The sequence below is a fragment of the Tenrec ecaudatus genome, chromosome 5 (genome assembly GCF_050624435.1).
Source record: "Tenrec ecaudatus isolate mTenEca1 chromosome 5, mTenEca1.hap1, whole genome shotgun sequence".
NCBI lineage: Eukaryota > Metazoa > Chordata > Mammalia > Afrosoricida > Tenrecidae > Tenrec > Tenrec ecaudatus.
The window spans coordinates 178,337,286-178,364,069 of NC_134534.1; the positions used below are offsets into that span (position 1 = coordinate 178,337,286).

The window sequence follows — 26,784 nt, forward strand, 5'->3', positions numbered from 1 at the left end:
ATTGGATTTTTAATGCAAATAAGTCTTTAGCCTGCTCACTCTTTAAATTCTCTGCCTGACTCATATATCTGTTTGAGTCTATAGATTGACACCTATGTACATTTGAGTTATAAGACTCAGGAAAGAGCTCCAAATCCAGGAGCTTAGACCTTGACTGATGGGAAGTACAATGCCCAATAGAAGATAATGAGGAAGCCACTCCATGGAAAGGGTCCAAGAAACACAAAGCTTCCAAGCCTCCTCACCTGTCTTCTTGGACTCATACTGCCTCCTTCCCATAAATCCTTGAGCTGAAGTTAACCTTGTCTTCAGTCTCTGGGCCTAGTCTTTAGTCATCTGGCTAAAGATGAGTAATTCTTTGAATTTAAATCATACCTTTTCTCGCAAGGGACCAAATCTTATGAGATGTATTATTTCATTTATCCACATAGCCTTTACATTAAAAAAAAATTGAAGTGTGGGGGGAAATGGTTCTGTAAATTATTAGCTATAAGCTTTGCAGTGCTACAGAACATATGCCTAATTGTCAAAGAAAGAGACAGCTACCTTAAAGCATGAGAATATTCAGATAAAGTCCAAGGGCTAACCTAATGGTGGAAGTGGTGTATGTTATTTATGATTTATGCACACAGGTAAATAAGAGAAGTCAGACCATTTAATTTTTGGCAAAAAGTGGTGTTTATAGTTCAAGTGTAAATAATTTGTTCATTTAGATTAGATGACAGATTCATCAGGACTCTTTCCATTGCAAATGAAAGGAAGCCAGCTCTAGTCAGCTTATTACATTAGCAGTGATTCCAGAAGTACAATGGGCTTCAAGCATTGTAGCCAGGAACTCAAAATATCCCATAGGGATTCTCTCCGAGCCCTGCTTGCTTCTGTACTCACCACTTTTCAGTCCAGTGTTTGGGCAGGAAGGTGCTCACTAGCAGCCCAAGCCTATCCTCCGCCTACTCTAACAGACCAAACAGAGAGAGAATCCAAACTGTCAGGCCTTCCACTCCGAGAAAATACTGACTAGTTCCCTTTGGTCCCCTGTGTTGTTTTCGGAATCATTCCTGTACCTGGGATTTAGGGTCCTATGAAGGCCCACCCTTGGCATGTTTTCCTAATGCTGTGATTGAGAGGCTTCGCCCACTGACTAGAAGTCTCTAGGGACCTCAGTGGGTGAAGAGGCATAGCTGTCGCCAACTGCCTTACAAGGAAGAAGAGAATGTGTGTTTGGTAGAGCAACGCTGCAGCAACTTTAAATCATTAAAAATGATAAGGGAACTAGTTCAGGCTGTAATTTCTGGTTTGAGCAAACTCTTTGCCTTCTCTGGTTTAAAACAAAACCAATAGGAAACAAAAATTCCAACTCTTTCTTTGAAGAAAAGTTGGTCAGAGCAGTAATCCCACACCATCACATGTGTAGCTGGGCAGTGTGTGAGGCTGTGGCTCACAAAGTGGAGAAGGACATGGAAGCCCCTCGAGAGGATGAGCACGTCGGCAGGAGACAGTTTGACTCTGAGAACCTCTGGCCCTGTGAGCAGAGGTGTCAGGTTTGGCTGAAGAAGGTAAACCATGGGCTAAAAACCAATGATCAAGGAAAGATCCTCAGCTTCTTCAGCAATCGAAATCCCTCCCAGTTATCCCCCCCCCCTCCCCCAGTTATCCTAGGCAGGGGGAAATTTGTTCTTTGGAGAAACAAAAGCTTGAGAGAATGTCGTCTCAAGTACACTGAAATGGGGGGTGCGGGGTACAGGGATTAAGTAAAAGTCTGCCTTGTTTTTAGAACGCCAGGAACCAAATTCAAAGGGGACAAGTCTTGTATTGGAAGATGGTTCTGTGAGAAACTGACTAATTCCAGAGAAAAACCCTACGGTCCCTAGTTCCCGCCGAAAAAGCCTGCATGCAGCCTAGTGGTCCTTCAGTGAAGCTCATCACTCAGCAAGCTTCAGCCCCCCAGACCCAGCTTCCAGCTTGCTGTGTAAAGATTTTGCACATAATAAATGGCAGTAGGCGGCCAACAATCACAAGATTGGGAGGAAAGCCTCCAATTTTAAAAAGCAAAGACAACAGTAACAAATGATAGTGACAGCAGTAGGAATCTTTTTTTAAAAAAGCTATATGCTTGAAAATATGAGAGGATTTTGCATCTCTGAAGTAAGAAGACTGTGTTTAAAAAGAATAATAAATAACTCATAAAATTACGAATATCATGGCAAAAATAAATTTATTAGAGGGGTTAAAAGTCGACTCTCAGGAAGTCTCCCAGAAAATGGGGGAAAGCACATATACACACCCACACAGAAAGAAAACAGAAACGGGGGCAAGAAGATGATCCAGTAACCGAACAAGGCGAGAGAAGACAGAAGACGAGAGGAAGTTATTGAGGATACAGGGCATGTTCCTGGGACAGAAGAAAGAGACGAACCTTAAAGTTTCCAAAAGTGAAGGTTTGTCATATGATATGAGGGACCTGAAAAATTCATAGAAAAATTCTATGTGGAAAAACGCGATTTTTCTATGAACTTTTTGAAGCTTCCTGTCACAATGCTTTGAGAAGAACAAATATGGAAACATCTCAGTTTGTGAGATAGTCTCTTAAGGAATCATTTTTTTTATCATTAAAACAGCATTTCTTTATCAGGGAGGAGTTGCCATTAAGTCTCTTGGAACAACCACTGCCCTTGGGATGTTCCAGTGGTCTGTCCTTCAAGTTCCAGTGGTCTGTCCTTCAAATTCATTCACACTCGAATGAGCCGAGGTTGGCCTGCAGATGTGTGTGCCAGGTATCTGGATTGTTTTCTTACTACTGGTTTGGGTAGCTCATCTTTAAAATGTGCTTAACTGGACAAATAATTGGCCATTGCTTTTCAGAGGATTGTAGATTTTGTATTGTTTTTTTTGTTCCGTAGTACAACATGTAGTCTACAGTATTATCAATCAACGTGACTTTGAAGTTCTCTGTTGATTCTAGGATGTGTTAGCAGGGCTTGCAGAAGGCTGACCATTCTCTTCTGGGTCCCATCAGCTAGTGATTCAAAGTGACCATTTGCATACTGGTTCCTTTAGATTTGTGACTGTTCAATGTATACAGTTAAGTAATTATGGATAATGAGTATGCATATAGATGATTAGTTTTTCTGTTAATGAAAAAGGCAAAGCCCTGAACATCAAAAGGTGAAATCTAGCAGATATATTTTTCCAGCTTTAATTACTTAGAAGAAATTCTGTTTTTAGGATTTAATGAATATATCAATAATGAAATGTGAAAAAATTAATGATAAAAAAGGGGTTAGTATGGTACTAAAAGAATCAGTAAATATCATGGGCATGTTGTAATGTGGAGGCTGGATGGGGATCTTCCACCTCCTTTCTTTTTGGATTAGTTGCTAAAGCCTAATGAAATGAAAGACAAGTATCTTTATCCCGCTTTCAAAAGCTTATATATTATTCTATCCCTTAATGTATTAAGATGAGACCAAACAAATATAGAAAAGTCAAGAAGTGAAAGAGTGCCAATTTTTTTCTTGCCAATATAACTTTTTTTTTAGAATTTTGCTGAGTTGCTTGTGCTGTAAAGACCAGACCAACCAACCATTCTGTTATGGATCCTCTAAGTAATGACATTTTAGAAAGGATTTTTGTCATTTTCTTTTGGCTCAGCAAGGTCAAGAATTTTAAATTAAAAGTATAGAATTGGAAGGCATCCTCTTCTTCATTTTACAAATGAAGGAGCTGAAATCCTGAGAAATCATGATTTATCCAGGGTCATCCAGTTAATAGCAAAGGTTGGAGGGAAATCATAGTCTCCTGGCAGTCAGTTCCGTGATCTTTGCAAAAGATTCTTCCAATTTACATTCTCACCATCCGCACCTTACATGGACTGTCCATAATTTATTGCATTAACCTCAATTAGCAAATTGCAAGTTTGTGTTTAATCTCCTGAAGCTGAGAGAACATCTAGGAGCCAGAATACTCCGTTTCTAAAAGCAGTTTGAGGGATGGCAGCAAGCCTTTTGATTAGATTCTGCTCCTGCTTACTAGAACGGTGGTTCTCAACCTGTGGGTCACGACCCCTTTGGGGATCGAATGACCCTTTCACAGGGGTCACCCGATTCATCACAGTCGCGAAATTACAATTATGAGGTAGCCATGGAAATAATTTTATGATGGGGGGGGGTCACTACAACGTAAGGAACTGCATTAAAGGGCCGAGGCATTAGGAAGGTTGAAAACCACTGCTCTAGAAGAAATGCCTTTATCCATTGTTCTCCAGGACTTGACTCTGCCTTCTGGAAGGTTCCTTCTTTTGGAAGCCCTGGGGCCTTTGTTTCCTCCTTGTGAACATTGCTTTAGGGCTCAAAGTGTCAAAGAGTCATAGCTTATGGGTTGTTTTTGTTCGTTTTGACAAATATTAGGTATTTCCTCCAGAATTGAGTAGGCTTCTCGTTTCTTGCTGTTAATTTCCTGTACTAGTAACATAGTGACTCCCTGCCCCAATCTAGCACAAGTATACGATTATATCCTTCGTCTGAGCATAGAACCAAATCCATTACCCTGAGTCAATACTGACTCATAGGGATGGTCTAGGACGGGGTGCGACTGTTCCCTTGGTTTCTGAGGCTGTAAATCTTTCTCTCCCAATAGAGCAGCTCAGCTCACTGCCATCCAGTCGACTCAGACGCAACTTAACCTTACACGACACAGTGAAACTTCCCCTGTGGGTTTCCCAGACTTGTAAAGCATTATGGGAACGAACTTCATCTTGCTCCTGCAGAAGAGACAGGTAGTTTTGATCTGCTGACCTTCAAGTCCTCATGGCAATGCATGACCCACGATGCCATCAGGGTTCCTCAGGAAGCAACTGGTTGGTCCAAATAGCCTAGCATAGTGAGCAATGCTACCCTCGCTTACTCTTACAGCTTTGGACAATAAATTACATGGTCATCGCAGATGGTGAATACATCCAGAGGACCCACGCTTGACTTGTTTCTTATCTTCTTCACTCCTGCTCCCTACTCTCCCCACTCTCAGCTTGCTGGCGTGTTGTTTATGTCTGGAACAGGTTTCCTGAGAAATCTCCAGGTTATGAACGTCCAACTTACAAACACCCTGTACTTGCTCTTTAATGTTAAGTAAATTGTTCCTCGCGTTGAAATGATTGAGCCGGTCTCTCCTTGCCCCTCGGTCTTCATCACAATCAGCTTTCACTTGCTGTACATGTCGCTTTTAAATCACTAAAGAACCATGCAGTCATTTCTTGCACTGAAGTAAGGCTAAATAAAAACCGTCGGCACCTGTTCCATCTTACCGACAGATTCAACTCAGACACACTTTGGATCTGATCTCGGCCATTGAGCAAGGGCTCCCTGTACTCACATTTAACCTGATATGCAGCCACGCTGAGTCCCTGTTTACCTGGGAAAGTGCAGCCAGTCTTGGATGCACAGAATCTTTTCGCAGCTTATTTCTCATTGTGTGAAATATATGAGGTTAGGAGGTTCCAGATTTCCCAATTCCCCAGGCCCTTGCGTTTGGGCTCTTCGCACAGCCAGTTCTTGCCTGTGCTCGTTTCTCTCTCACAGATCCTCAGTAAATGCAGCCAAGTGATATTCTGTGGTTTTGGTATTCTATTTTTCAATTCTTTTATGATAGCTTGGGGCTATGGGCTACAAGGTCAGTGGTTCAAGCCCACCAGCTGCCCTTGGAGAAAGATGAGGGTGTCATTCCTGTAAGGATTTGCAGTTTCCGAAAACCTACATAGAGTCATGATGAGCTAGATTTGCCTCAATGGCCGCGGACTGGGTTTGGATGGGCCGCATGGGTGGGAAAGTGTTGTTCTGCATTCCTAAGTTTCATCGGCATGCTTTAAATTGAGGTATACTATACATCAAATGTACAGTTTCAGTTTGATGAGTTTCGGAGTGTAAGTGTTCGGTTTGATGAGTTTGACCATTGGGTACACCTGTATAACCTGTGTTCAGAATGCAAGCTGCCTTCCAATGGATGTCCCCACCCAGTTAATTGAGCGCCTGGCTCCTCCCCAGACACCCTGTCTTCACTCACATCACCACGGTTAGTGCCACCAGAACTGTTCTTGTTGGGCCTTTTGTTTCTGCCTGGACACATCTATATTTCCAATTTTCACTTAGCTTTTCCCCATCTTCTGCTGCCTATTAAACCATTCCCACACATTTTACGGTTTATTTTATCAGTAGGAATCCCATTTTAAAGATAACATTTGGGGATGGTAGAGAAAGTTACATGCTGTAATCAATAGACCCCCAAATGTAATGGTTTAAACATAAAAGTATTTATTGATAAGGAAACAATACAAGTGTTTATTGCTCAGGAAACAGTGCAGAGTGGATGTCCCACATCAGCGGGGACCTGGTCTCGGATGGAGCCCTCTAGCAGCGAGGAAAGAACGTGAAGGCTCACTTGCTTCAAAAAGGCCCGGCCTTGGAATTGACATTGAGTGATGTCCGCTGACATGCTGTCAGAAAGAACGCCTCACAAGGCTGTATCTAGATCCAATGGGGAAAGCTTCGCACTGTAAACTCTGAGTGGGCAGGAATCACCAAGGGACAGGTCCATGCCTTCCAAGAAAGAAAACAAAATTTGAACAGATCAAGATCACTGTGTTTATTTTAATAACATGTCATCTTACTTGTTTTGTTCACATTATTCATGTAGATATATGGATATATATATATAATATTCTGTGCTTTCTTAATAAACCAGTTGCCATTGACTTGTTCCCCTATTATGATGACTCCATGTTTGTCTGAAGAATCTGCTCAAAGGGCTTTCAAAGGCCAATTTTTGGAAGGAGATTGCCAAGGTCTGTTCTTTCAAGGCCCCTCCGATCTCTCTTTTAGCACCTTAGTGCATTAATCATTTACCCCACCCAGGGACTCCAAGCTTTCAATAAATATTGTAGCGATTGAAACTGAAAAACAAAAACAAGTAATATCTCACTATCCCTATGATAGAGATGTTTTAAGCAACAGATTGGAACTTACTTTTCCTAGATTATTTTGATGAAATTAAAGTAAGTTCTGAGTATCATTTGGTATACTTTAACTCAACAAACAGTAATGCCTAATATGATCATTTCTGTGCACTATTATGCAGAGAGACTAATCAACAGAAGATGAGAGAAGGGGCAAGACCTCCTAGAAAAGGTGAAAGAAGAAAGTAGCTATTCTCATTGGCAAAGGATACAGTTATCTCTGTAGAAAACTCTACAAGTAAGTTCTTAGAAACAAGTACAGCGTTTAGTTTTGTCGGACAGCAAGATCAATATAAGAAAGCCAATTCCACTTCCAAACCAACAGTAATGACAAAATTCCAGAAATTTAAAATTTTTAAATAGTTTCTTGTGAAATAATTAATATCCTACATAGCTGTAGCATATCTTTTTAAACTAGGAGATTAGTCTTAGTATAAAACTGTTAACTAAACCACAGGTTTTATTCAGATTTTCCCAGACACAGCCCCATGCCAATTTTGCAAGAATCTAGAAGCAAATTCATCTATATGTGGAAACTTAATTTTCGATGAAAACAAGTATTATATAGATCCATGGGAGGAAAGTATGCCTTTTTCCGTGTACCGTGCTGGGCCTTATAAAACAATGAAATTAGACCCCTCACCTCACACCGTACACAAAATGAGAAACGGTTAAATTATAAATGTATGAACCTAAATGTGGGGATTGGTCAGTTTTGCCACCTCACTAGGCTTCAGCTGAAACTCATGACAACCCTAGAGGACAGGATTCCGAGACTGTAACTCTTTATCCCCTGCCCCCCGGCCCCGCCTCCCGAGATCCATATATATACATATTTCTGTTTCCCAATGTCCATCTGCTACCTTAATACTAATCGTATAAATATATGCACATAGATCTATTTCTCCATCATCATATGTAAATATATTTGCATGTGTGCATGCCTGTATTTAAACCTCTATAGAGGCCCTTTGTCTCCCAGCTCTTTCCTGTCTTTCTGGAGGCTGTTTTTTATCGCAGACTTGGATAGCTATTATTCACTGCCTCCGAGCTACTCGGGGTGAGGGTCTGCGTCACACCAAGGAGTGACTGTGACTCTTCAAGGGACTAGAAAACCCCATCTTTCTCCAAGTGGGCTGTTGGTGGCTTTGAACTGCCGACCTCACAGTTCTAACCTTGCCAATCGCAGCCCAATGAGTAGCTTCTATACCATCAGGGCTCCAGGTTGTGGGGTGGGCTGGCGAAGGGGGGAAGGCGAGTTGGGGTCCACACTGGTAGAAAGGTTGGAGAGTGGAGACATGCCTGGCGTCTACCTCAGGAAGCCATGTGGGGAGGGAGGTGCTGCCGGCTTCTTCACCTTCACCCGGGGGAGTTAAAGTAACTCTGACGCCGCCTCCCTCCCCATTTTTTTTAACAATTAGCAAAGTTTTATTTTCTCATTTTTTGCATTTAAAGTATTCTTCAATAACATCCTTGGCTTGAGATTCTTTGCCATAGTCCTTAACAACCACACAACTGCAACCAACCACTTTCCGGGGTTTTCCTTCTCTATCAGTTTTGCAGAGGCCCACCCACTCGCCTAGTTTCTTGTTGTCATCAACCTTAATGAGGTTGATCTGGTGTTCAGCACAAAGGGCCTCCACCAACTTGACATACACAGGCTCATCACAGTCGGATGCAAGCACACAAAGATGAGCTTGGTGCTTGTCTAAGGCTTTGGCAGCTTCGCGGATTGTACATGCTAGACCATCGTGGAGGAGGGCGGTCTTTAGCATCTCTTGTAATGCAGTGTTAATGTCCATTACACCTCCAGCAGCAATGCCTTCCTCGGCCATGGCGGTAGGTTACGGGTGGGACCAAATCTTGAACACACCGGAGCCTCCGCCTCCGCACAGCTCGGCGGGGACAGGGAAAGAGCTCCCTCTCCATTTTCGCATGGTGTTTACAGTATGCCAGATATGATCGTGGATTCACCTTCCCCTGCCTCCTGCGTTAGTTATACACCAGAAACGATAGTGATAATATAAATTAAAATGTTATTTTATGTCCTCTCTGCTTAAACGCAATTATCCCTACATTTGTATCAAACAAAAAATGGAGGGCCACCTGATTTGATAAAAAAAGGACTTTTGCACAACTGTTTTTACTATAATCGAAGTATTAAATTAGATGATATATTAATTATATTTCAATAAAACTGATTTTTAAAAGATCGGTTACACAATTACCAGAGCCATTAGCTTGCTCAACCTGGGAAGTTGATCATAAAGACTGAGCCTTATCAGATGACTGTTATACGTGTTACCCTTTTATCTGGAGGGACCTGTTTAACTTACTGTACTTAGAAAAGGTCAGTGGAAATAGCAATTTAAATACATATGTGTCCATGGAATATTTTCGAAGAAATATTTTTCATGCAGGGTACTTCAAAGTTTTTTGTTTGTTTGATTTGTAATCAATACCTTAAAGCTATAAATGTGATCCATTCAATTTAGGGAGAAATTGCCATTGAGTCAAAGCAACAAAGTTAGTCCGCATTTTCAAACTTATCCATATTAAATTTCCTTCTGTCTTTAGAAGTGCAACTTGATTTTTCAACTCAAATGATTATGTTAATACATGTCTCCATGACAACCATCACATGGATGAATTCTAATTCTAAGATAGATAAATAGATACTGTACAGAGCCTTCCCATGTTGCCTGGATACAATAAGGTGCTACTGCCTTCAGTGTTTCTCAGCTCTGCACTCCCTTTACTCTCGCAGGAGTGATGCTTCCTTACCAGTAATTAGGGCATGAACAAGTAAGTCTGTCTCTAAGTAAAATGTTTGCAACCTTTTCCTTCAAAAGGTAATTACATTTGAAAATACACCAACTAACATCAGCCCAGATACCCCACTTTAACATAAAAATCCCACTTTAACATAAAACATGTAGAGGACAGAAAGAACGAGTCCTTTGATTCTAGGATTTAGCGACACCGATGTTTTAAATTGTTTGATATCCTGGTGATTTTTACTTCAAAGCGAAGTGCGCCAGACAAGATTAGTAGGCCGCATGCAGTACTATTCCAAAAACGGGGAAAGTGTGATGGTGAAAGAGTATAGGGAGAGAAAGTACAAAGCAGGCCAGGCCTTCCCAGAAAGGTCAATGCTAAAGATGAATGGGAGTTGGAAATTAATCGCATGACTGCTCTCTGTGCCCACGTGTCTCCTGGACAGCCTTCATGGGCCCCCATGTACTTCTGTTTCGAGTTGACTGTTTAGAAGACAGGGAAAGCAGGTGTATGGCTCTATACAGACCCAAAGGGAAACCCAGATTAACCTTAGAAAAGCAATGTTTGCAGATTTAAAAATTTTTGAAATAGAAGAAACTTGAATTCAAACATTGAAAGAGCATACTGTGTATTGAGCCTCGTTAGGTTGCTGGACTTTCTGAGATAGAGAGATTCCCTTGAGGGAACTGGTAAATGGAGTAAGTTATTTTTAAGAGGGAAAAAAGTATTTGAGTTTCATATTTCATTTGATATAAGAAAATGAAGAATACTGACCAGAATTTCAAGAAAAGAGTCAGATACATGGATTTTTATATTTATGTGTAAGTCACCAGGTAGATAGTTTAAAAAAAAACTCAAAAGTTGTTCACGTAAGCATTTCTTGAGGCTCCACTAGAGGATAGACTTTAAAAAACAAACCAACCCGGATTTAAATGTAAAGATGTACTTGGGGCTGCAGACCTGGACGTGGCAAGACTTCAGCGTTCCTTGTTCCAGTCATGAGAGACCGTTGCCCCTGCAGTGGACTTTGGCCTCGACATGGGGTCTGATAAAGCCACGTATGAGAGCTAGCCTCTCGCCCAGACCTTTGGGTTTCTTGGAAAAGTGGGAGAGAATAATGACTCTATCAGTCTCACTGATGGAAAGGATCTAAAACAGGAAAATTAGTTCACGTGGAGGGGTATACGCTCGTGGGCGTGAGTTATGCTGAGACCATGAATGCTATTGTCAAACATCTTAAGTATCGACTTTGCTTTTGGGTAGACAACACTAAATCTGCGAAGGATCTTGCATAAGTTTGAAAAACCATGAATATGTTTGGGATGGTGAAAAATTAAAATATAGCACACCTACCACTTTTGAATGAAACTATATTTTGTAAACTGGTTGTGTGTGTGTGTGTGTGTGTGTGTGTACGCACATGCACACATGCCTTCTCTCTATTCCTTTTTGAGAAGCCATCTGAGGAAGGGCATTATAGTTTTTGCTGTTTTGAAGCGGAATCTCTGAGCTGAGTGTTCTACCAGCTACATCATGGTATTTCTGTCTTGACCTGGATGATTGACAGAAGCAGATGAAACAAATGGAAGTTCATCTGTCAGACAACTGTACTGCAGTGCTCTTTGCTGTTGATATATTGTCGAGCCATACAATGACTTCTTCAGTCTGATTGCCCAGGGAATGCCAATACGTAGCTGCACAGAGCAGGTGGAAGTACCAAGTATAAAGAGGATGACAGAGCTTAATTAACTTTGCTTTCCTCCTAAGAAAAAGGAATGGGGCAGCAACTGCTGCAAACGAAAGTATCTTAGAAGAAATCCAAATCAACATAGAAAAATGATGGCTATTGAGGGAAAACAAGTCATTTTTAGCCCAAGAGCAACATTTAAAAACACACACAAAGGTATTTTGTTTCTATATGTTAATATATGTCAGGAAGAATAGATGAGTACTTAACAGAAACACATGCCCTGTACTTGAATGTCCCCTGACACTTGGTTTTGTATGACACTGTGGATAACCATTCTTTAGAAAATGTAGAAAAAACTACCCCCAAATTATGAATGAGTCGGGGCTCCTTGGTTCATCAGTGACAAGCAGGGAGAATCCAGAGCCTGTTTGATGGAATCTATATGTCTCCATCACTACGAAAGTGGGGAAAGCCCACAGGAGGGTCACAAAGAGTCTCATAGACGAGCCAATGGGATGAATACCAAAGAAGCCCATGTACCTGCATCCCGGTCACAGGATGTGCTCGCCCCCTCAAGGAATACACTTGCAATGGGGATGGATTATCCAGTGTCCTGGTGCTGTTTTCCAGCATGTGTGCTGTCAGACTCCCTCCAGTCCTTTATCTTACTGTCAGTGAAAGTATATACGGAATTCTATTTTGAAATTCGTCTTTTTTTTTTACTGTACAAAAGTATTGAGAGCTACTAAACCAAATTTCTCACAGATTTGATGTATTTAATATTTTCAAAGAGAGGTAAATAATGAGTTGGTTTAAATGGAAGTAAATAATAAGCCCATTTCCCATTCTAAAACAAAGTAAAGTCATTTAGGAATGAATTTAACAAAAGACATGAAAAGCCTCTACATCGAAAACAGCAACATGCAATAAAAAATGTTATGGGGGGAAAAAATCAAATTTAAGTAAATTATAAGAGATACAATGTTCATGGGTCAGAAGATTTAATTTATAATCATTTCCCCAAAATTGATCTGTAGATTCAACATAACCTGTATTATAATCTCAGCAGGATATCCCTCCCCTTTCTGATTTTGAATTAGGTTAGGATATACATTCAGATAATTAATTTTTGTACTCAACAATTCAAGCTACTTACCTAACCTCCCATAGGCTGAACCGACCTCCCTTCCTTTGATTTTTCTTCTCCCTCCTGTGGCTTACCATTTTCCACTACACCCACGTGACTATCCTGACAACACTCTAGCCCACTGTCAATACCTGTCAGTAACGTTAGCTCATGTGTTAATCAGTATGACCCTCCAGCCCAACTGACTAGAAAAGATCCATATTTGTCCCCATTCCAAAGAAAGGTGACCCAATAAAATGCTCCAACTATAGAACAATATCATTGATAATGCAGGCAAGTAAAATTTTTCTTAAGAGTATCCAACAACGGTTGCAGCACTACCTTGACTCAGAGCTGCCAGAAGTTCAGGCCAGGTTCCGAAGAGGACGTGGAACAAGGCATAGCATAGCTGATGTCAGATGGATCTTGACTCAAAGCAGAGAAAACCATAAAGATGTTTACTTGTGTTTCATTGACTATGCAAAGGCATTTGACTGTGTGGACTATAATAAATTATGGATAACTTTGAAAAGAATGGGATTTCCAGAATATGTCCTTGTGCTCATACAGAACTTGTACATATATCATGAGGCAATTGTGTGAACCGAACATGGGCAAACTGCGTGGTTTCAAATCAGGAGAGGTGTGTGTGTCTGCGTTGTATCTTTGCACCGTACTTGTTCAGTCTGCACGCTGAGCAGTTAATCAGAGAAGCTGGATGGCATGAAGAAGAATGTGGCAGCAGAATTGGAAGAAGGCTTACTAACCTGTGATATGCAAGTGACCCAACTTTGCTTGTTAGAAGTGAGGCGGACTTGAAGCACTTGCTGATGAACATCAAGGATTGCAGCCTTCAGTATGGATTGCAACTGAATCTCAAGACCAAAACCTTCACAACTGGACCATGACAGGTAACATGATACATGGAGAAAAGGTTGAAGTTGTTAAGAATTTTGTCTTTCCTTGGATCCACAGGCAATGCTCATGGAAGCAGCAGTCGAGAGATCAAAAGATATATTGCAGTAGGTCAATATGCTGCACAAGACCTCTTTAGAGGATTGAAGAGCAAGGGTGTTAGTTTGAGACCTAAGGTGGGCCTGACCCAACCCAGGGTATTCTCCATGGCCTCATATGCATGTGACAGTTGGACTTTGAATAAGGAAGACTGAAGAAGACTTGATGACTTTGAATTGTGGTGCCGGAGAATAGCATCGGATGTACTATGGACTGCTAAAAGGACATTACGGTCTACATTAGAAGAATTAAGACCAGAGTGCTTAGAAGCGAGGATGGCAAGACTTCATCTTACATACTTTGGCCATATTGCCAGGAGAGCCCAGCCCCTGGAGAAGGACACCCTGCTTGGCAACATGGAGAGACAGCGAAAAGGAGGAAGGCCCTCTATGAGATGCAGTGATGCGGTGGCTACAACAATCGTGAGGATGCCTCCAGACCACACAGTGTGTGGTTCTGTTCTCCACAGGGTCACTATGGGTCATAGCTGACTCGATGGCATCTAACAACAACAACAAAAACCATCGTGCCCGGAGGTCGGCAAACCACCACTCCGGAGCCGTCTGTGGCTCTTTCGGTACACACCCGTGGCCCTGAAGTCCAATTGCAAATGAAAATGAAATGATCATAGTTTCATTTAAATTAGAATATTATTCAGATAATGGTGATTTCCGTTGTAAAAAAATAGTGATGGCTCTCAAATAATTTTTAAATTGTCATAAGGGACAGAAGTGGCTCTTCTATCTCAAAAGTTTGCCGATCCCTGTTAGCTTATCATTTCATCTTACTCGTCTCCTTTCGCTTGTCCTCCTTCCTTGGTAAACCTCCAAAGGCTGTTTCCTTTGGTGTGAAAGTCTTTGCCTTGTTTTGTTTTTCCTTTTTAACGATGGTCTCATGTAATATTTGCCCTCCTGTGACCCACTCATTTCACTCAGGATCATGTTCTCCAGGCCCAACCCTGCCACAGGCTCCTTCCTGTCTCATGCTCATTTTCCCACAAAGCACAGTAGCCCACTGTGTGGGTGCCCCGAAGCTTCTCTATCCGGGGTTCTCCACCTTCTTGCTGCCTTGAACAGTGCTTTGGTGAACATGAATGTGCAGATGTCTGGATATTCTTTTTTAAATGAACAAGTTGATTCCTAAAAGTTCATTGGAAATGTAAAGGAATGAGACTATCCCAAACAATCTGGAAAACACAACTGGGAGAGTGAAACTGTTTAACCTCCAAACGTTTCCAGAAAGTGGCTTAATCAAGACTGTGGTGTTGCCAGAGGAGCAACAAATAGCTCAGTGGAACTGACGAGAAGCCCTAATCGACCTTTGTTTAGATAGGTATTTGATTTCCAACAAAGGCAGCAAAGCCACTCATTAGGGAAAGGAGGATTTTTCAAGAAATGGTGCTGGATCTCCATTCTGGGATGGGTGGGGGGAGAGGAATTATCCCTACCTTACACAATTAGCAAAAATTATTTCAGCTCATATAAACATACGAGCTAAAACCCTAAAGCTTTTAGGAGAAATGATGGGAGAATGCTACATGGCTTCAGGTAGGCAAAGATGTCTTCAGACACTGGAAGCAATACCATAAGAGAAAAGAAGTTGATAAGATAACTTTATTCAAACTGAAAAAGTCATGCTCATCAAAAGACACCATTCATAAAACAACACGATGAACCAGACTGGGGGAATATATGTGCAAACACGAAAGTCTGTCAAATACTAAGTAGATAAAAAATGTAAACATAACTCTTGTTAGGTGCCATGGGATCAGTTGAGACTCGTGGTAACTGTGTGTAGCACAACAAAACACTGCCTAGTCCTGTTCCTTCCTCGCAGTCAACCCCCTTCTTGTTGCATCTACTGCTTCCACCCATCCTCGTCGAAGGCCCTCTTCTTTTCACTTTACATTAACAAGCATGGTGCCTTCTCCAGGGACTGACTCCTGATAACACTCCCAAAGTCCATGAGATGCACTCTCCTCATCCTCCTTGCTAAGGAGCATGTGTGTTCTTTTGACAGCCTACTGTGTATCCAGTATTAATCTGCAACACTGTAATCCAGATGTTTCCATTCTTCTTGGATCTCCTTTATTCATTGTAGCCTCATGAAAAAGATCACCGAAACCAAGGGGAGAAGGACAAATGATTTGAAAAGACCCCTTATAACACAGACAATCCACACCAGAGTCAAATGGCTAATAAGCATGCCCTTAACATAATTAGCCATCAGGAAAATGCAAATAAAACCCAGAATGAGATCAACAACTCTACACCCACCAGAATGGCTAAAATTAGACTAATAACAACAAGTGTGGATGATGTTTCTCAATTGAAACTCCTATATTGTGCAGAATTGTTAAATGCTTCAAGTACTTTGGGGGTGGGGCAAAGGTGTGGCAGTGTCTTACCAAACCTCACAATTTTATTCTTAGATACTTAGCCACGAGAAAAGAAAACAAAGCGTATCCGTGAAAACTTCACAGTGAGTACAGAGTACAGGCAACATTAGTAGTCCTCAACTCCCCACAGTCAAGGTCTGGTGAACTGCACTCAGAGCCATGTGTTTTGTTTCCTGTTGTTTTTCGGTGGAATTTTTTTTTTAACTCCACGCAATTTGTTAGCATTCTTAGGTGTTTCCCTTGCAGATGTTTGTATGGAGTGTTTGACAAAGATGGGATCTATAAAGATGAGCATAAGAAAGGACAATCCTAATGAAAACTGAGGACTAACTTACGACAGAGTTGTCAGAATAAAACCCCACTATAAGTCAGGGATTACCTGTTCATATTATAGAAGTGTTATCGTAATAGCAGAAAACTAGAAACAGCCAGGTGTCCATCAGCAAGAGAATAAACAGACTGTGGTATAATAATAAAATTGGATATTATTCACCAACAAAAGCTAAACTACTGATACCTGCAACAGCATGGATGAATTTCATACTATCTGAAATAATTTTTATTTGAGAAAACTTATAGTATTTGTTCATTTTTTGAATTCTACAGGAAACAGAATTTATCTATGTGGGGAAAAAAAATCAAGCCAGTAGTTCTCTTTGGTAGGAGAGGCAAGGAATGACAGGGAACGGTATGTGGGAACTTTCTCCAGAGTGATGGTAACGGTTTGGGTTACCTAGATGTATGCATTTGTACAACCTCTGGGATGGTACACTTAAGATGTGTGCGTTTTATTGCGTGTATGCTTTTCTGAAAAAGAAAAGCTATTAGCAATATCACAAGAGGATACGATTTTGTTTTTATCAGATTGGCAAAAGTGTTTGCAAGGAAGTGGAACAGCGGGAACTTTTTCTCTACTAGTGGTAGTGTAAACTGGGCTGACCATGTAAAGCAATTGGTCTCTCTCCAGTAAACTGTGTTTACTTCATCTCCTGTCAACTTGTGAAGTTACATAATCTCCTGTAAATTTGGGAAGGGGTGGAGTCTAGCCTGTCGATCAGGTCGCAGCTTGATGACCTCATTTGGAGGCACCACAGAGATAATAAATAGCTCACTGGAAACTAGATACCCAGACACTCTCTGCTTCATGCCTGTGGACAAGACACTTGGAGCTGTGCTAGTGCCCTGGAGCTGGAGGAGCCACATGCAGACACCTGCCAGCACTGAGATGTTTCCACTGCCACTGGATCCACAAGACATTCCTTCCACTGGCCTATAATTTTCCTGCATTCTGCATCATTGCATGTGTTGCATGAGTCTGAAGAGGAATTTACAGACTGGTATGGGACGTATGGGCTAATATCAGACTTATGGGCTTGATCTGGACTGGGTTGGGATGTTTTCTTAATGTACATTTGCTCTTTGATATAAAACTCTATCTTATATGCATATGAATGTCTCTGAATTTGTTTCTCTACTCTACCCAGACTAACACAATGTGCATAAACCAACCTAGAAAATCCACTCTGAGGCACAGAAACTCTTCTTGCACATGGACAATGAGAACCATATATAAAAATATTCCAGAAAGTTGGAAATGACTCTGATATTCACCAACTCCAAAACCAAACTTACTGCCATCAAGTCGATTCCAACTCATAACCATATTATAGGCAAAATACAGCTGCTTGCCCCTTTGGGTTTCCAAGGCTGTAACTCTTTATGGATCGGAAAACTTCATCTTTTTCCCATGGAATAGCTGTTAGATTTGAACTGCTAAGCTTGCTGTTAGCGGCAGGCTAAATTGTGCCATATTCAAACTGTAGATTGTATTGCTGCACATATTATAATGGATGAATCTCATGGATAGAATGTTAACTGATCAAACCACTAGACACAAGAATACTTCCAATGTGATTCCAAGGTAGAATTCTACCTGATATTTTGTGAGATGAAATATCTCATTGTTTAGGGATACATTATAAAAGAAATGATATAAAGGAAATCAGAGAGGAAAGTTCAGGATAGTTGAAGAAGCAGCATGAGATGGAGGATGGGAATAAGACAGACTGTAAGTGCATGTCTATCAGATAAAATCCTGTCTGGGGTCTTAAAGGCTTGCCTCCAAACAGCAACCATTCAAGTGAGGTGTCAACTAAGTCTACATGGAAGAAGCACACCATCTTCAGTCACCAAAGGATTGGAGTCCATCCGAAATCGAAGGAGGGATCATATCAGAGGCAAAATGTTGAGAATCTGGAGTGCAGAAGGCGGTGGATGAGAGTTGGAGCCCAAGATCCAACTGAGGAACTACATGGAAAATAAGCTTCCAGTTAACTCCCCCTACCTAAAACGGAGGGATGGGAGGAAAGTGGTCACTAACAGAGTGCTTGGGGGAGATGAGTATGGAAAATCAAAGGCATCTAGCTGACCTGAACAGTTAAAACGTCACTGGAGTCCCCGTGTGATGCAGGCAGAACCTGATGTGGTTACCAACATTTTCTGTATCTTTGGTTTGTATTGTTGTTTGGCTTTTGTCTGTCCATACAGGAGTGTATCTCAGAGGTGTTATGTCATTGGAGGACACCCTTTTGAAGTTGTGTTACATGTTTTTCTATTTTTTGGTATAAGAAACCCAGGATTGATGAACCTATAGGAACAGCAACAAAAATAAGGGTTTTTCAGGGTGGGGGGGGGGGAGGTTTACAGTGATGGTGATGGATGTTAAAGGGAGACCATGTCAAGGAGTCCATGTAGAAAAAGAATGCTTGGAAACCGTTGTGGTAGTAATTGTACAATTCTGCTTGACGTGATTGAACTATGGAATGATAAGATATATGTATGATATCCCAATGAATAATACGTTAAAAAAAAGAAATGAAGAGATAATTTGGAGTATTCTCTGTGAAAACAAAAATAATTTTAAGCAATTAAGAACAGAGGCCATAAAGGGGACATCAACGTTACTTGCAGTGTCCCATTCCTTAAAAAGTCTAGTGGGAAACCAGGTGTTCATCTTATTATGTTTCTTTATAATTTATACCAGTGTCAAACTTTTTTATTTTGGAATGCGTTCATTTAATAACAATTCCTTAAGTAACAACATTTACATTTAGAAATTAATCTCTCCAGATGCTTTGTTGGCAACAAATGAGATGGGAGCTGTCCTTCCATTTCTTCCAGCTCGCCGTCAAAGGCCTTTATACGTCCAGACACAGAGGTGGCATTGGTTAACCCATGTTTGGAGGGTAGCATTTTTGTAACTTTATCTTAAAGATGGGGTGGAGGTGGGGGTGGGGAAATGACTGAAATCTAAAGTTATGCTCTTAAAAAAAGACATAACCTAAATCTTCTGAGGCCAATTCTCAGAATTTGTGCTTCCAGAAAGGAGGGGAAATTATGGATTTCCCTTTATGTGAAAGATACAGGAAACTATCCTAAAAGACAAAGGTAATATTTCTGACCCCTGGGATGAATCTCAGTCTGATGGGCCCGACAGCTAGCCTGGACACAGTTTTGACCTCCTCACCTCAGGCGGGTCCAGCTTACCTCTTAGCTACATCTGTATGAATTGAAATGTCAGTTCAGCTGACCAGGGACCAGTCATCGGATTTACCTTACAAGTAGGTCCTGGAGATTGTGTCTCAAAATGTACTTTCTTGAAACAACTCTTCTCAAAGTCCTCAGGCGATCACTTAGAGATTGCTGCTCTTCTCTTGGATCTGCAAGCATGCTCAACATGTCTGTGGTGCTATATCTCAACCTCTCCTGCAAATTCTGTGCATATGTTTTTATTAAACGAACTTGGCAGGAAATAAAGCTTGACCTCTGTTGCTCTTACGTGGGCAGTACATTTTTAGCTTGAAATTAAAAGGGCGTCGCCCAACCCTTTATTCCTTGTAGGTGTTCAAGCATTCCTTTGAGCGCCAAGCAGTACGTGCATCGTGCTAGCTAAACTGCAGGATGACAGTAGAGCTGCTGATAAGAAACGCTTAAATGTACACAACCGCAATTCCAAAGCCTCATTGCTTCATTTATCACAGGAAGCAGTCGAGTTCTGCAATATTTTGTAAGAAAAACTACCCTGCTTGTCTGAATTCTCACAGGAATGATCGAGAATAGTATGCCAATTTGATCCTAAGTATCGAAGGTAGGATTTTAAATGACATTTAATAATATGGGTTCTTTTCTACCTTAAGTTTTATGTGGCACAAAATGAGTTCCTATCCTCTCACACTGCTTTTTATTTTCAGAGAGTCTGGGCGATGATAAAAATCTAAGCTTAAGAACTGTCAGATGATTTATGGTATTTCATTTATTTTTCAAAGGATCGGGGCGTCACCAGTAAGCCTATTAGAATTGTAGGTTTAAAGTTCCTAGATTTTAAAGTAGACCAGCTGCATAAACACTTGTGTGATCTTTGTAATTTAATTCTACGTGATTTTTTTTTTTACTACTTCAAAGTATGAAAGGAGGCGGTTTGACTTAGGTTATAAATAATTGTTTATGTCACGATGATCTCAAGTTTTTAAGTACCTTTTAAGATCAACTTTAAAAAATATATTAATATATTTTATTGTGTCTACTACAACCCCAAGACATTTCACTCTCTGCCCAACTAAAGCTCTTTCTTTGTAAACCAGCATCAGCAAAGGTGAGCCATAGAGAAACCAGGAGAAGACTGCTTCTGGACACTTGCCATGCTGTGGTCAGGGTAGTAGGTCATTGAGAGCTGGGTAGGAGTACTGTCAAGTATTTTTCATTAAACTTAAAAAAAATTTTCAGTCATTTTATTGGCAGCTCATACAACTCTCATCACAATCCATACATACTTCAATTGTGTAAAGCACATTTGTATATTCGTTGCCCTCACCATTCTCAAAGTATTTGCTCTCCACTTAAGCCCCTGGCATCAGCTCCTTATTCCCCCCCACCCCACACATTCCCCCCTCCCTCATGAATCCTTGATAATTTATTAATTATTATTATTTTGTCATATCTTACACTGTCCAATGCCTCCCCTCACCCACTTTTCTGCTGTCCATCCCCCAGGGAGGAGGTTATATGTAGATCCCTGTAATTGGGATCCCTGTAATTGGTTCCCCCTTTCCACCTCACCCTTCCTCCACCCTCCCAGTATCGCCACTCTCACCACTGATCCTGAAGGGATCATCTGTCCTGGATTCCCTGTGTTTCTAGTTCCTGTCTCTACCAGTGTACATCCTCTGGTCTAGCCAGATTTTACCTCCTCTAGTCTAGCCAGATTTGTAAAGTAGAATTGGGATCATGATAGTTGGAGTGTGGGGGGGGGGGGGGGGTTCAGGCGGAGGAAGCATTTAGGAACTAGAGGAAGGTTGTATGTTTCATCATTGCTACACTGCACCCTAACTGGCTCGTCTCCTCCCTAAACTTAAAAAAATTTAATACCATATATACTCATGTATAAGCTGAGTTTTTCAGCACATTTCTTACTCAGTGTTTGTGGTAAAATTAGGTGCCTCGGCTGATATTTAGGTCGGCTTATACTCGAGTGTATATGGTAATTTATATGTAGTTAAAAGGACTAATGCACATCCTGTGTAGTCTTCACAGTGGCCCCGATGATAACATCTTGCAAAGGCGCAAACCAATCTCACACCAGGATATGAACACCGATATAGTCTACCGTCTACCAGGCTAGTCAGATTTACCCAATTTTGCTTTTATTCATTTGTGTAGATGTGTGTGTTTAGTATTGTGCCATTCTTATCACACATGTAGCGCCTCTCTCTACAGTCAAGATGTAGAACAAGGTCCCTCATTTTGTCTTTTTTTTTTTTTTTATCATCACATCCTTCTCTGCCCCTACCCTTGCTCCCATCCCTAGTGGTAACCGCTAGTCTGTTCTCTGTCTGTAATCTTGTGGCTTCGATACTGTTACAGAACTGAAATCTTATAGTGCATGGTCTTGTGTATTAGATGTTTCATTGAGCATAATTCTATGTTATTATGTTTATAATAGTTTCTTTTTAATGACTAAATGATCGTTCATCCAGCTCTACTGTGATTTTTCATTTTGACATACATATACACAGGCATGTTTGTCTACACACGGGTATAAGGCAAAAGTATCATTTGAAAGGGTTATAAGGCAATTTTGAAGTTAGCCTATGTAAAAATGTTCTTAGTTCCTTTTCAGCCACTTAGGTTGGACTCATCTGTGTATTCACAAGCTGTATCTTGGAAATATATTTCCCACAAGGGGCAGGGGAGAGTTACTCTATTCTCTTAACAATAATTTGTTCTAATAAAAACTGACAAGGTGGATCAGCCTCACAGTGGCCCTGTCTATGTACGACACAACGAAGCACTGCCTCGTCGTCACCCTCCGCACAACTGCTCTTGTGTGAGCCCAGTGTTGCAGCCACTGTGTCAGTTCATTCTGTGGAGGATCTTTCCCGTTTCATTGCCCCTCTACTTTACCAAGCCTAATGTCCTTTGCCAGGGACTGTTCTCCCCTCATAACATGTCCAAGGTGTATTAGACGAAGTCTTGCCATCCTTGCCTCTAAGGCACATTGTGTCTGTACGTCCTGCAAAACAGATCTGTTTGTCCTTTTGGCAGTCCATGGGACTTTCAATATTCCTTGCCAGCACCACAGTTCAACTGAATGGATTCTTCTTTGGTCTTCCTTACTCAATGGCCAACTTTCGCATGCATATGAGGCGACTGAAAACACCATGCTTGGGTCCGGCACGCCTTAGAACTCAAAGTCATTTCCTCGCTTTTCAACACTTAAAAGGTCTTCGTAGCAGATTTAGACAATGCATCTGTGTCATTTGATCTCTTGACTGCTGCTCTCATGTGCATTGATTGTGAATCTGAGCAAGATGAAGTCCTAGACAACTTCCGTCTTTTCTCTGTTGATCATGATGGTATCTCTGGGTCAGTTGTGAGGATTTGGGTTTTCTTTAGATTGAATGGTAATCCATACTGAAGGCTGCATTCTGACTCACAGTGAACTTATGTTGGGGTTTTGAGGCAGGAAATTCTTATGGGAGCAAATTGTCCCCTCTTTCTCCCTTAGAGAAACTGGTGTGTTAAAACAGTTTTGGTTAGCTGTCTTAACACTTACCTGGATGGTACCTCCGAGGCTCTAGAAGATTCCAGTAGCTGATAAATGCATGACAGATCCTTGTTCTGATGCCAGTGGCCGGGTTGTGTTTGTTCGGTAGGTTTGGGGGTGGGTTGTGTTTGTTCTGTAGGTTTGGGGGTGGGTTTTTTAATTGTTTTTGTTAATTCTCCATGTGGCCTATGATTATGGAAGTAACTCTTCCTTCATACAGACTTTTGTCTCTCAAATAACTACCCTTGCCTTTTGCTTGTTGGTTTTTCTACCTAAATTATTAAGAAATGGCAGTGTCATTCTGAAGTTTTAGCCAATTAAAATGCTTCCACCCTCCCTTCTAAAGGCACTCTCCCTTGCCTCCTACATGCCTCCTTGTTGAGAGAGAGGCATGGAGCACTGAGTACCAGGAATTGAAGCAATTTGCCTCATCTGGGAGGCCACGGCAGGCTTGCCAAAGCAGGAAAGTACGTCTACACAGAGATCTCCAAGATGAAAAGAAGTAAACCCGAAGAAGAGGAGGAGGCATACAAAAAACCAACCCAAATGCTGCTTCCAAGCCCATTTTGACTCATTGCAACCCTGCAGGCTAGGGCAGGGCTGGCTCTGTGAGTTTCTGAGACTAACTTCTTATAGGCGTAGAGTGCCTTGTCTTTCTCCCTTAGAGCAGCTGGTGGATTCGAATGGCTGACCTTGCCCCCAGAGCCCTTGTGCCCAGACACGCGGGTGGGAAGGGGTCCAGTAAGGATGGGGAATTGCAATGAAACCCATGCAGACAGGGCCCGAGAGCCCAGGGAGAGTATGGACGCAGTCCGACTGTAGTAAGGATAGTTCACGGAGGGCTTTTAGACCCCCTTTATGGACATTTGTATCCTAAGATCAGTGGGAAGCCAATAAAAAGTTTTAAACATAAAAAAAAAGTTTTAAACATGAGATTGACTTAATCAAATTTGCGATCTGAAAAGATCGTTTTTATTGCAATGTGGAATGTGCTCTGAGGGTAAAAGGAGGAAGCGGGTTGACTAGTTGGGGGACCAGTCTGCTTAGGAGAGGTGTTGAGTTTGGGGGATAGAGAGGCATGTAGAGTCATAGCCAATAGAGCGATGTAATCAGTAAGCCTAAGCAGATATGTTGCATTAGAATTTAGCAGAAGCAAAGGGATTGGATTGCAGGTAGTTACTAGGCACCAGAGGAGACCTGGTGGCATAGTGGTCACCAATTGGGCTGCAGCCCACAAGGTCAGCAGTTAGGCCAGCCTCTCCGAGAGAGAAGACCGGGCTGGCGACTCCCATTAGCAGGTGCAGTCTCAGGAATGGACAGAGGTCGTGCTACCCTGTGCCACAGCCTGGCTGTGAGTCAGCATCGACTCGGTAGCAGTGAGTTTGGTTTGGATACTTGGTTTCTGGCTACAGAAAGTAGTTCAACAGTTAGAGAGGGGATGTAGAAGAAAGATCGTGTTTCGTAAAAATCAGAAATTCTGTTCTGGAGGTGGACAATTTCAGGCGCCTTTGAGATGGACAAAAAGAGATGCTGCGGTAATAATGATAATCTTCCACTCACTGCCGCTGAGTGGATCTTGGACTCCGTGGAACCGAGTAGAACTGGACTCGCCGGCATCTGAGGCTGTAATCTTTGTGAGAGCAAACAGCACCATCTATCTCCCAGGCAGTGACTGATGGGATTGAGTCACCCACCTTGTGATTCGCAGCCCTCCGTAACCCAGGTACTCCAGCAGGACTGGAGTATTGTGATGATGATGGTAGCTGATGCTTGCTAAGCATTTGCTATTTTTATGTGTAAGAAATAACTATTTCAGGATATAATCTTTTTAAATCATTTTATTGGGGGCTAATACAACTCATCACAATCCATCCATCCATCCATTGTGTCAATCTCATTTGTATGTTTGTTGCCATCATCATTCTCAAAACATTGGCTTTCCACTTGAGCCCTTGGTATCATCTCCTCATTTTTCCCCTACCTCCCCCTTCCCTCCCTCATGAACCCTTGATACTTTATAAATTATTATTATCTTGTCATATCTTACACTGTCTGATGTCTCCATTCACCCACTTTTCTGTTGTCTGTCCCCCAGGGAGGAGGTTTTATATATAAATCCTTGTAATCAGTTCCCCTTTTCCACCCCACCCTCCCGGTATCGCTACTCTCACCACTGATCCTGAAGGGATCATCCGTCCTGGATTCCCTGTGTTTCCAGTTCCTATCTGTACCAGTTTACATTCTCTGGTCTGGCCAGATTTTTAAGGTAGAATTGGGATCATGATAGTGTGGGGAGGAAGCATTTAGGGACTGGAGAAAAGTTAACCATTTGCTATTAAATGCACTTTTCAGCTGGCGACACCAAGGATAAGAGACTTGCCCAAAGTCATACAGACAGTAAATGGAGAGACAGGAATGGAGTCCAGGTCATGTGACTCGAGTTCCTGCTCCTTGTCAGTGTGTACATGGCCTATGTCTATATAAGTCTGGAGGGCCCAGAGGAGATCTAGACTAGCATTTTTCAAAACAAAACCAACAAATCTGTTTCTGCCTGTGTCGTTGTGGGTGAGATCTCCTAGGGGAGAAGAGCGTAGGCAAGACGCGCTGTGGCGTCGGAAAGGAGCTCTAGCATTTAGTGATGGAGAACGGGCAGAGAGGCATGAGAAACCCCGGCTGGGTTCACAGGGGCTTGTCAAAAAGGGGGATCATGACGGAGCCCATGGGCAGCAATCAGGGGACGACTGAGATGTTAGGTGAGGTGATGACTGAGCAGCATGTGCGGATGACGGAGGAAGAAGCTATTTTGGAGGAATGATGGGACCACAGATCGTATGGGAGTGATGAGGAGATGAGGGAATGGGGGATCGGCATGTAGACAACTGTTTGTAGGTGATTCGAGACAGAGAGTGGGTTGTGGGCTATAACTGGAGGGAAAGGGACCAAATGATTTAGATTTTATTTTAACGAAGATACTTGGATTTGTTTAATAGTCATTGCAGAAGAACTGGTTAAAAAGAGGTTGGGCCTACAAGCAGGACAGTGAGTCATTTTCATGATGTTGGGAGAACAAGAAAGAGTGGTCTCCGAGGTCATTGGCAGAGACCAGGCAGGAGACATCTCCTGTATTAAGTTTGAAATTGGAGGAACAGGAGAAAATGTCGGTAGAGTGTGTGTGCGTGTGTGTGTGTGTGTGTGTGTGTGAGAGAGAGAGAGAGAGAGAGAGAGAGAGAGAGAGAGAGAGAGAGAGAGAGAGAGAGAGAGAGAAAGGGAGAGAGAAAGACTGGGGAGGTGAGTGACTTTCCTCTGATAGCTTCTGCTTTCTCTGGAAAACTAAAACTGTAGCCATTGCCATCAAGTTAATTCCAACAGAGTGGCCCATGGGAAAGAGTAGAACAGCCATCGATGCACACTGCCCCGAGTGGTTGGTGGGTTCCAATGGCCAGCCTTCCAGGTAGCAGCCAGGTCCTTAACCCACTTGAACTACCAGGATGTCTTTCTCCTCTGGGAAGTGGGGTGAAATGGAGTCGCGAGAGTGGTAGAGAGGAGCTTGGTAGTAGTGGATGTTCAAGGAGTTTTAAGGGTGTTATTAATGGATGGGGGTGGTTCTTGGGGTGGCAAAATCATGTGGGTAATGCGTTTTTTAGTTGACCACAAAACACCTTCTCTGTGCACA

General features: G+C 41.9%; 2 protein-coding genes across 3 annotated transcripts in view; one reads left to right on the top strand and one right to left on the bottom strand.

Annotated features, from left to right (window-relative positions):
- The window catches only part of ZNF438 (zinc finger protein 438), a 182,968-nt gene that overhangs the window by 90,095 nt on the left and 66,089 nt on the right, over window positions 1-26,784 (top strand). The window lies entirely within an intron of this gene.
- Window positions 8,435-8,873, bottom strand: LOC142449038 (small ribosomal subunit protein eS12-like). The gene has a single exon (XM_075550801.1). The coding sequence runs from the start codon at window positions 8,836-8,838 to the stop codon at window positions 8,440-8,442; it is 399 nt and encodes a 132-aa protein (XP_075406916.1). The 5' UTR covers window positions 8,839-8,873; the 3' UTR covers window positions 8,435-8,439.